Here is an 11996-nt window from a genome sequence, read left to right as displayed (position 1 = left end):
ATGGGACTCGATTTCATCTTGTACTGCATATGCTGCCTCTGCAATACGAATATCCAACGGATTGGCTTCGTTTGTGTCGGAAACAGGGGAATTATAGGTTTCAAGAAATTGTTGCAAGGAGGTAACAGTTTGAGTAAGGGATTCAAATTGTTGTTGGTGGATAGAAATGGGAGGGGAAGGCCATCGCACCAACACATGCTCCTTCGGACTGCCATCATGCCATAAAACGCACCTGTCCAAAACGCGCACCGGATAAACCACCGGCCTGTTACCAATGAACTCCGTCGAAAAACTCACAAACGGCTCCTCGTCCTCGCCTGCAACAAACGGGCGTAGCAAGCTAACATGGAACACATTATGAATCCGACTGCCTTCCGGAAGGCGGAGTCTATACGCCACCGGACCTATTCGGACAATAACCTCAAATGGACCGTAAAAACGACGTGCCAACTTCGCAGAAAGGGGACGCGCGACCGAATGCTGCCTATAGGGCTGAAGTTTCAATAGCACCATGTCTCCCACCTTAAACTCCACATGCCGGCGGTGCTTGTTGGCATTTTCACGCATACGCTGCTGCGTCCTCTCCAAGTTCTTACGAAGCTGCACCAGTAACTCGCCACGTTGTCGAATTAACTCCGCAGCAGATGGCGGAGTAGTTGTGGATGGTGGTGCGAATATGGATCCCTGCCATACAATGCCTTAAACGGCGACATCTTCAACCCATCATGATAGAAACAATTCAGGGCAAGCTCTGCCCATGGAATAAAATTCGCCCATTTGGATGGCTGATCCGCTATGAAAGCGCGCAAATATTGTTCCAGTCCCCTATTTCTCACCTCCGTCTGACCATCCGATTGCGGGTGATAAGCGGTAGAGAAGTTTAATTTCGTCCCACTTAAGCGCAGAATATCTTCCCACACCTGATTCAGGAAAACCGGATCACGATCGGAGACCAACTTTTTGGGAAAACCATGGCGACGCACCACTACATTAATAAACAAGTTAGCGACCCGCAATGCGTCAAAACGGGCGGGTAAAGGAGCAAAATTTGCATACTTAGACAACCTATCCACCACGACCATAATAGCGGTATACCCTCGCGACGGCGGTAAACCTGTGATAAAATCCATTGAAACCTCCTCCCACACCTGCGACGGAATCGGCAGGGGTTGCAACAAACCGGCAGGCTTCTGAGTTGAATACTTGGTCGTCTGACAGGTGATGCAAGCCTCTACGAACTGCTTTACTACTTTCCGCATATTTGGACAATAAAAACTTGCCACCACTCGCCTGAAGGTGCGATCATATCCCGGATGCCCTGCCGCAGGGAGCAGTGATATTCTTGCAATATCGGGCGGCGCACCGATGATCTCGAGCCCACAAAAATTCTCCTGTGGTGATAGACTAACCCATCCACAAAAGACAAGTGTGGCGGCGCTTTGCCGTCACTAATAGACGTGACGATTTCCCGCATTTCCAGTGAGGATTTAGTCTCGCTACGCAACAGCTCCAACAGTTGCGGGACAGGGTGTGCGGCCGCCGTGAGCAGCGCGCAATCACGTACGCTCGCGTTCGCGTCTTCAGTCGCCAATAAGTCCTCCTCGAATCTAGCCCCCAGTTGGCCGTCCTCTCGACGCGATAATGCGTCTGCGGCACGATTTGTACTCCCCTTCTTATACTCGATAGTGAACTTATAGCCCATGAGCTTTCTGACATATAGTTGTTGATCCGGCGTCTGAACGACTTGGAGGAGCAACTCTTTCAAGCTCTTTTGGTCGCTCCTAATAACGAACTCGCGACCCAACAGATACTGACGTCATTTTTGAATAGTCCGTCGCCAATCAAGTGCCCTAGGTACTCAACCGTCGACCTACAGAACGAACACTTGGATAGTTTGACAAAGAATTTATTGTCACGGAGAATAGTCAAGACCGCGGCTAGATGTTGACCATGGCTCTCCTCAGTCGGACTGTAGATATATATCATCGAAGAACACAATGACACACTTTCGCAATAATGGCTGAAAAATTGCGTTCATGGCCGCCTGGAACGTTGATGGAGCATTAGTTAATCCGAATGGCATTACCAGAAACTCGAAGTGGCCTTCGTGGGTTCGAAACGTTGTCTTGAATATGTCTTCATCATTCATTCGGATTTGATGGTACCCTGAACGGAGGTCCAACTTCGTGAAGACCCGTGCCTTGCCCAACTCGTCAAACAATTCATCCGCCGTGGGAATAGGAAAATGGTCTGGCACTGTTGCATTATTCAACGCCCGATAATCAATGAAAAATCTGAAAGTACCATCCTTCTTGCAGATCAGCAACACTGGAGAGGAGAAAGGGTGCTACTTCGTTGAATGATACCCTGTTCCAGCATTTCACGAACCTGTCTCTCTATCTCGTTCTTCTGGAAATACGAATACCTATACGGGCGAACATTAACGGGGCGTGTACCCGGCAATAGATGGACACGGTGATCGAACGGCCGTCTAGGAGGCATCCCCTCTGGCAGGCTGAAAATCGGTCGAAACTCCCCCAAAACTGAACCCATGCCCGCGGGTAATCCCGCTGGGAAGTCCTCGCTGTCTCCCGACGTAGACGCTGCCACCTCCAGCTCAAGTAAAACAATTTCATAACATTCCTGCGTCGATGGGGAGGGGATCAGCAAGGATAAGGATTGCAACGAAACCCGACGGGGCGGAGGTTGTAAGCCTTTCAGAACGATTGGCTTGTCTGCTTGTATGAACTCCAGCGTCTTTCCCGCAAAATCCGCCGTGACTTTGCCCAAAGATTCTAACCAGTCCATCCCAAGTATCACGTCGTGACCATGCACCGGCAAAATATGGAGGTCCATCGTAAAAGTAGTGCCCTGTATTTCGATCGACGTTTGCTTCGAGATGTGAGTGCATAATAGGGCCTCGCCGTTTCCAACGTATACTAGAAACGGCTTTATTGGCGATAGTGGAAGGTGGAGCTGTTCTGCTGTCGCAGGATGCATGAAATCCCTATCACTGCCTGTATCGATCAATATGCGCACCTCACGATATGTGAGACATCCGCATGCAAAGGTTCTTCCAATCGAACCTCGTCCTGATCCGCACCGTCTTCCTCGTCCGCATAACACAACAGCCGTTGCTTGCAAACATGGCCCACGATCCATTTTTCCGGGAAATGGTAACAAAGTCCAAGGCGGGCGCGTTCAACCTTCTCCGCTGAGGAGACCAAAATTTTTGGAAATCGTGTCTGTTCCGCGCCCTGGTTAGTCGAACCAGTTGGGACAGCCGTGGCCACCGCCGGTGTGGGTGGTTGCGTTGTCGTGTTGACGGACTGCGGGCGAGTATCCCGCGGCTGCCAAGCGCGACGATTGTTGTAAGTTGCTGCCTGCAGTGATTTTTCCGGTTGAGTTGCTGCAAACTCCAATGTCAACGCCATCGCTGCCGCGAGAGAAGGTGGTCGGTGTAGTCTCAAACGCTCCTGCAAATCCGGCTTGAGCCCCGCTACGAATAAGGTAAATAGTTCTGACTCTGGAATACCCTGAACTCTGTTCAAGTACTTTTCGAACGTATTGTGATACTCCACCACCGAACCCGTTGGAGTGAGTTTTGCAAGTAAACCGAAATAATTTTGAAAACTTTGTGGGTCAAAGCGATGACGCACATCCTCCAAAAATTCCTGCCATGTCACAAAATCATTGTTCGCACAATAATTGAACACCCACTCCGATGCCAGGGGGGTCGAAAAGCATCACCGCGTAGTGCAAACGATGGGCCTGAGGCATCATAAGGTGATCAAAAAAATACTTGACTCTGGATATCCAATTTGCAGCATCAGTTCCATCGAACCTTGGTGGTGACATCTTCACCTTATAGGATTTATCATACCCCGATGCTTGAGGATTGTAATGCTGCGGGGGGTCCCAACAGGACGCATGTCGTTCCGGTGGCTGGTCGTAATCCCCATACTGAGGTCGTGAACTTCGAGTCTCCGGTGGATCCCAAAACGATGACGTCTGTTCTCGTCTCTCGCGGCGGCCCCAATCATCGGAGCGACGCTCGCGCAAACTAGGGTTCCCGGCACCTGAACCCTTCTCCCAATTTCTTCGTCGTTGGAAGTCTTTCCCATCCGAATCCTCCGCCTCGTCAAAACCTACTCGCACCTCCTGGAAACGCGCGGTGGTTGAATCAAGACTTTCGAACCGGCGGTCTGTTTCCTCCCTCCAAGAATCAAAGTTCTCCAACTGATCCAAAACACGATCTAGTTTCCCTCCTACTGAATCGTCCGGAATCAGCTCTTCCAGAGAACGGCCTATCACTATCCCATCGTCATGATTACCACGGGCAAAACACCCGTGATCGCGCCATCCATCCGAATAGTTGCAGCGTGACGATCCGCTCGGATAGTTGTCCGGCCTCCAGGCAGACTTTCCGTTGTTGTGATAACGTTTCATGAGTACACAGGTGAAAGCACCAGTTGTTAAGGATCTTCTCCTTAACGGTGGCCGGCTATGTCGCTCGGCAACTAATACGAACGTCCGGCGCCCTGACGTAGGGTCGGCGGCAAAAGATGGCGGCTGTGCGCGGGATTCGTTCCCGTCGGGCAGCGGCAAAATCTGATTTGTAATGTAAATTCTTGTCTCGCAAGACTAGGGCAGAAAGTTCATGTTTATTATTCAATGAATGATTCTTTCTGACAAAGGCCCTATTTATATTATCTAAGGACCCTAGGGTTGGTTCGATCTAATCCTAATCATCTCGGGAAAGAACCAACAAAGAAAACTCGAAAAGGAGCTTATAATTACGCTCGACTCTAAAAGGAAATAAAACAATTAAAAGCTAATATCAAAAATAAATACTCGAAAGAAATAGAAAAAAAAAATTAACTATCAAAATAACTCCTTCCATGCTTGGGAACGTAGTCACCGAATCTATTCGGTTGACGAGCGTTCCTCTTCGGCTTAGTCTTCGCAATGGACGCCTGCGTCGGCGCTGCCTCCACCTGCGCCTCCGGCGAGGTCGTCACTTCACCATCTACTTCTTGATCTTCCTCATCAGGTACTTCCTCCACTGGCACGCTTTGGACGTTCCCTTGTTGCTGAAGTTGATGAGGCGTATTAAAAATAGTCTTCAAAAGCTTGAAAAATACATTTTGGGGCCTTGCCCGGGCGTTTTCACTGTCACCGGGCGTTTTGCTTATTGGACTGCGCGACTTTCGTAAAACGACCATAACTTTCTCATCTGGGCTCCGATCGAGGCGTGTAAGGTACTCACGCGAAGCTCTTTTGACGATGAAGACAATGGTGGTCTTAGAAGAGAATTTGGACACCATTTTGATAGGAAAATTCTAGTTTGAGTCAGACCTTCAAATCCGGCTTGGCTCCTTGCCATATCTCCACCTAGGGCTGAGGAAAAATATCGAAAAAATGATATATCGCTCGTATCGTATTGAAAAATATCGAAAAATTATCGAATTTTCGATATATCGTAATTTTCGATACGATACGATATCGTATCGAAAACTTTCGATACGATAACGATATGAATTTCCTCATATCGCGATATATCGTTTTATATCGAAAATACGATATATATATCGAAAATTTTCGATATATCGATATATATCGAAAATATATATCGATATTATATTTTCGATATATATCGATATATATCGAAATTTTCGATATATATCGATATTTAACGATATATCGAATTTCGATACGATATATCGAAATATCAATACGATAACGATATGAAATTTTTTTATATCGAAAGTTCGATATATTGAAATTCGATATATCGAAACTTTCGATATGATAACGATATGAAATTCTTTCATATCTATATTTTCGATACGATACACGATACAACATTTTCGATACGATATATCGTATCGACCCACCCCTATCTCCACCTTCTTTTCGGACCCCAATCAACCCATGGCCCTCGATGTCGTTGCATCCTATGATTGTGAATACCCGGATTCACATCATCCTCTCATTCTTTGTGAAATGATTTGTCCTCAAATCCGGTTCTTGGATTCTTCCCTAGGACACCCGGATTCACATCAGACAGAGAGAGATTAAATCTGCAGAGCATAACTAGATGAGTAAATACACTCACTATTAAGGAATATGCAAGCGACACTAAGAGTATCCACAGTGGGAGGGTCGCTGCCCTTGGCCCGGAGTTGGCCAAGGCGCGGCCCCCCACTACCGAAGCGCAAGGTGGACGAGAGAGAGCCGAGCTCTCGGCCAGGCCGAGGCCCTTGGGCGCGCGACCCGGCTCGCCACTGCAGGGGCCGAGAGCCGCGACCCTTGGCTTCCGATTTTATTTATTTATTTATTTTATTTTTCAAAATTTTTTATATATTCATCATTTTTTCTCCATTTTTTTACCCCAAACCAAACTCTCCTCTTTCAAATTGATTTCAATTTAGTTTCAAAACATGGATTCCGACGATGAAAGTTTTCAACGAGCGGTGGATGAGGAGCTAAAATTAAAATATAACAAAAAAATGTTAAGAAAATTATTTTAATTGGTAACCCGAAGGGCCACTATTGTGGTGGCCAAGTTTTCATGGGCAGGGCTAAGTTTGTTGGGCATGCCCAACAAATGGTGGCTTGGGCATGCCCAAGAGGGCCACTATTGTGGTCACTCTAATGAGTGACTAGTGGCAATAACGAGCATATTTGCTATATTTTATGTCTATATATTTTTACCTAGAAACTGAAAATGGAAACCAATGTACCATCAAATGCATTATTGTAACAGCCTCATTACCTCAATGTTTCAGACTAAAAATAGTCTATCTCAACTTGAAAGTTGGGGCTTGCAAGGCTCCGCAGCGCTTGGCTGTTGCTGTTGTTGAGGAAAGCTCCGTTGATTTCAAAGGAAACAATCTAGAATATATACCTTTTGGTTCAGGAAGAAGAATGTGTCCTGGTGTGTCATTTGGACTGGCAAACGTAGAGCTTCTGCTTGCTATGCTTCTGTATCATTTTGATTGGAAAATGCCAAACGGGATGAAACATGAAGATTTGGATATGACGAAGGCCTTTGGTGGCACTGTTAGAAGGAAACACCCTTTGCATTTGGTTCCAATTGTTAAACGACCTTTGCCTGCAAGTGCCTGACTGATTTATACTGGCTTCTGTATTCTAGTGTTATTGGAGTGATGATAGGTAATTTAGAGCACTCTCCGTGATTGTGTAATAAGCACGATGAATGAAATTATTATCCCTTTTAAATTACTACTACTGCCTATAATTACTCCATAACAAACTGCGAACTTGTCAGGCATAACTTTCTCAACTGAAGCAGCTTTGCCATGTAGGTCTAGTGTCATTGGAGAGATGATAGGTCTATACCATCATGCTTGCAGTTGATCATAGCTTCAAGACCTCAACAAATAGAATCTAATATCTTTGTTATATATGTTTGAAGGGTCGATATAATCTAATATCTTTGTGCTATTTAGAGAGTCAATAGATTAGAATTACAGGGATTCATTTTACAAAGTTAATCTATTGTATAATATTTCAGCTTATAGTGGATTTGTACTACTTCAAATATTTCGACTATGTTTACAATTTACTTTCCAGGTAATAATAAAATGCAAACCGCATCTTTCCTACAAACTCCAAACTATAATCTGGACCATTAGATTTCAAGATTTAATGTCAACAGAATATTGACATTGTGTTTGCATTTTCTGTTGACATCAAATCATGAAATCTAACATAGTTTGGAATTTCGTAAACTTTCACACACATACATACATACAATTTTATAAGACACAGATGAGCCCTTGGTGAAATGGAATTTAAGCCCTTCAAAGAAAGGAAAAGGATTGTTAGGAATCAGCCATTGAACAGTGTGGATAATTATGACAACAGTAACTGCAAAGTCTGAACCAGTACTAGCTTCATAAGCCAAAGTCTGAACATTGATTAAAAATGGTGTGAGCTTGTTCTATATGAAAATTTCTAAACCTGTTTTTATGAATCACAGCCATTTGCAACAGCTTGAGTGGGGAATCACAAAATACACAAACCAATAATTTATTATTTGAAACAAATTCAAGCAAATAAACAAGCCAATAATTTATTATTTGCAACAAATTTAAGCAAATGAACATGCCAACTGGTAGCAACAAAAATAAGAGTTAACAGATTCAATGGAACTAGCAAACATGCTCAAACAGTACTTGCCAAAAAAAACGCTCAAAACAGAACACAATGAAAACAGTTGGTGTCAATCCGCACATCCCCAAGAACTACTTCCGACATAACCGGCCTCATCAGTCCATGAACAAACAGAGAGAGAGAGAGATTACATCTGCAGAGCACAACTAGATGAGTAATAACCACACTCACTATTAAGGAATATGCAAGTGACACTAATGAGTTGCTAGTGGCTATAACCAGCATATTTGCAATATTTTCTGTCTATATATGTTTACCTATAAACTGAAAATGGAAACCAATGTACCATCAAATGCATTATTGTATCAGCCTCATTACCTCAATGTTTCAGAATAAAAATAGTCTATCTCAACTTGAAAGTTGGGGCCTGCGAGGCTCCTCCGTAATGCTTGGTTGTTGCTGTTGTTAAAGAGCACAGCTCGAACTCGTATTTCATCTCGCTCCTCTGCTATCACCTTGGCAGACTCCACCACTGATTCGCTGCAATATTCCAAGTGAATTGATTGCATCGTTGGTATTTCACCAATTTCACAAGGGATCTCCTCCAATTTTTTCATTGCATAAAGACGAAGTTTCTCAAGGCAAGGGATGTGAGAGCTGTCTGTTATCCAGGATACCAAGTGACACCATTTCAGCTCCAAGAATTTGAGGCTGGGGAACTGTTCTTCACGTGTGTCCCACACGCCGTTTTGGAAATCAGCTTGTTCCAATTTAAGCTTCTGAAGAAGAGGTAATGTACCTATGTTTTTTAGCATCTCTTCATTCACATCCCAATTGGAGTGGTGTGATCCCAAGCTTAACTTCATAAGGGAGTGTGGAAAGAAGATATTCCTATTCCTATTATCATAACTCCGATAGGACTCCAGTTTATCCATAGACTCAAGATTTCCAACTTTTCCAGCAGTTACAACCAATTTCTTTATGTTGGGGATATCCAAAACCAGAGACCAGTACACATTAACTCCTTTGAGCGTTTGTAGTTTGTGCATCCTGAGGGTATCTAGTACATGCAAATGTCCTTTGTGAAACACAATATGCCTAAGATGAGGCATCTCCCAGTTCAATGGTGGATCAACCCATGTATAATGGAAAATAATAAGTGTGTGTAGATTCCAGAGAAAACTCACTGAATGAGGGATTTTAGGCATCCCCTGAACTCCAACAGCAATATACCGCGAGTTAACAAATTGGAACAAATCATCTAACAGAAAATCGTGGCTTCCACATCTATCTGTATCAAAAGCTTTCAGTGTCCTCAGCAGTCTTGACTCGGGCATCGGAACAACTTCCCTGGTATGATATAGAAGAGAACGAGCAAGAGGCATAGAGTGTAAGGCATCACTAACCTCATCCTTTGAAGTGCCTCCAGGAACAACAACACGACGTTGCCTGTTTAATAACTGAGACTTATGTTTCCCTATCACATGATAAAACTCCTCTTTCCCGGCTTCTCTGCAACAAAGGTCTCTCAATAGATCATGAACTTTGCAGTACTTTATGTTTCCAGTACACCCTAACTCATGAACTAGAATGAGATTTCTCTCAACTAGCTCATTTAAGTACTCTTTGGCGCTCGTTTCCAAGCTTTTCCCACTTCGTGGCCTTAGAAACTCTTCTGAAACCCACAACTTGACAAGTGTTGAGACACGAACCGCACGGTCTTCATCAAACACTCCCATGTATAGAAAACATGGCTTCAAATACGCTGGCAAATTACTGTAGCTTATTTTCAGAATTTTCAAGCAAAAATCTTCATCTGCCGAATTCACTACTGAACTTGTGTTTTTTCTTATGGATTCCCAACATCCTTCAGTGTGTTCCATCTTTTTCAAAAGTCCTCCTACTACAGCAATTGCTAAAGGAAGTCCTCGGCAATTCTGTACAATTTTCTTTCCAATTTCCTCCAATTCAAGTGGACAACCTTTCTCCCCAAACACAGAGTTTGAGAATAGATTCCAGCTGTTAATCTCATCCAATAACTTTAACTGAAGGCAGTAATAGTTGTTCAATTGAGAACTCAACTGTGATTGCCTAGTCGTCACCATTACACGACTACCATTCCAATTATCGGGAAAGAGATGTTGCATCTTCTCCCATGCATCAACACTCCACATATCATCCATAACAATTATAAACCTTCTATTGAATAAATATTTGTGGAGTGCTAATCCTACTTCATTTTCACTCATTTCACTCATTTCTTCCTTGCTTTTTTTGTTGGCTTGAGAAAGCAGCTCACAGAGAATTTCTCTTGTGTCAAAATTTTGAGAAATTGTAACCCATGCGCGAATATCAAAATGCTCCTTAATATACTGATGTGCATAAACATTCTTAGCGAGAGTGGTCTTACCAATCCCTCCCATCCCTACAATAGGGAGGACATGGAGTTGGCGGTCGTCTACTCCGTTGGTGAGCTTATGCATGATTTCAAGTAAAACATCATCAAAGCCCACCATGATGGAAGATCTTGATGAACCACCAGATGTTGAGATACTTCTATGCAGCTGAGTATCGGCCACGTATATCTTCATCGCCTCCTTCTTGACCAAATGCATGTCTTTTATAACTTTCTTCAAACATCGATAAAGATTATCAACGTAACTGATTTTCCTGCCATGATTTATGGGTTTCATTAGACATCCAAAGTGATTGGACCACATAAGCGATTTACTTTGAGTACTGGTTTCTCCTCCCGAGTGTATTTGTCCATGATAAGCTCCGCTGGATTTACGCAGCTTGATCATGTCTACAATATGGGACTCGATCACATCTTGGGCTGCATATGCTGCCTCTGCAATACGAATCTCCAACGGATCGGCTTTGTTTGTGTCGGAAACAGGGGAAATATAGGTTTCAAGAAATTGTTGGAAGGAGGTAACAGTTTGAGTGAGGGATTCAAGTTGTTGTTCGTGGATAGAAATCGGAGGGGAAGGATGATGCTTGATATCATCTAAGATATGCATGAGAGAAGTCAGAGCTGCATAAGCTGCCATCAATCTCTAACAGCAAGTCAGAGAGAAAAAAGTGCAGCAAACATATGAATGAGTTTGAATGAAAATGATGCATTAGTTTCCTATATCAATTCAATGATTAGCTGATCATTAGCTAGTTTGATAGTAGTATACTATTGCAACTTGATGGCGTTAACAGTTGACATGACAAGCTGCTTGATGATAAAATATAACCACTTTGGATTAACAATAAGTTTATGAATCAATTATTAAAACTAATACTATATAAAAGCAGGACTCACATGTTATTAACTTTTTTGACCCGCTTTTTATTACATTCTTAAAACTCGTGCTGAGTCCAATAGTGATAAATTATAAGGGAGGGGGAGTACTAATTTCAAAATAAAGGATCTCCTCTCTCACCTATGCTTTATTCTTTAATTCACTTCCTTGTGTTTGACCTAATAATGCACTAACTATTAGACTTTCTTATTTTGTAATGAGAATTAATCATTGAGTGAACTTCAAATATAATTCCTGGAAATATTATTTGCACTTTTCATGTCTGAAAAATGAAATAGATCACCGCATGTCTAGAAATTGAAAAATGTCACCACTAGTCTTTTCCCCCTATTTTGCTTTGAACACATTAAGGACATATCTTCTTATTATTGAAGAATGTAGTATAAGTATCTTAATTAAGATTTGATGATTTTCTTTTATATTAATTTGATAATTAGTTTAAAAACAAATATAGGATGTCTATTGGCGGTAGGGAGTAACATTTTGTCCCAAAATAATTAATCACTTGTGGCGTACAATATTTCAATGGATTGGCATAAT

The 11996-nt window shown here is 43.0% G+C and overlaps 1 protein-coding gene across 1 annotated transcript; it reads right to left on the bottom strand.

The window, feature by feature from the left end:
• Positions 1 to 8123: 8123 nt before the first annotated feature.
• LOC125198132 (putative late blight resistance protein homolog R1B-16) lies at positions 8124 to 11223 on the bottom strand. The gene is made up of 2 exons (XM_048096570.1): positions 8521 to 11223; positions 8124 to 8335 (listed from the first exon to the last, which is right to left on the bottom strand). The coding sequence occupies exons 1-2, from the start codon at positions 11193 to 11195 to the stop codon at positions 8221 to 8223; spliced, it is 2790 nt and encodes a 929-aa protein (XP_047952527.1). The 5' UTR covers positions 11196 to 11223; the 3' UTR covers positions 8124 to 8220.
• Between the last annotated feature and the right edge of the window lie 773 nt (positions 11224 to 11996).

Source organism: Salvia hispanica, unplaced genomic scaffold (genome assembly GCF_023119035.1).
Source record: "Salvia hispanica cultivar TCC Black 2014 unplaced genomic scaffold, UniMelb_Shisp_WGS_1.0 HiC_scaffold_1226, whole genome shotgun sequence".
NCBI classification, from domain to species: Eukaryota; Viridiplantae; Streptophyta; class Magnoliopsida; order Lamiales; family Lamiaceae; genus Salvia; species Salvia hispanica.
This window is presented reverse-complemented; position numbering and strand designations above follow the sequence as displayed.

Coding starts and splice junctions, on each gene's coding strand:
- LOC125198132 (XM_048096570.1), bottom strand. CDS start 11,195: ATGGCAGCTTATGCAGCTCTGACTTCTCTCATGCATATCTTAGATGAT. Junction 8,336..8,520: donor TTTTATTCTGAAACATTGAG/GTAATGAGGCTG, acceptor TGTGCTCTGCAG/ATGTAATCTCTCTCTCTCTC.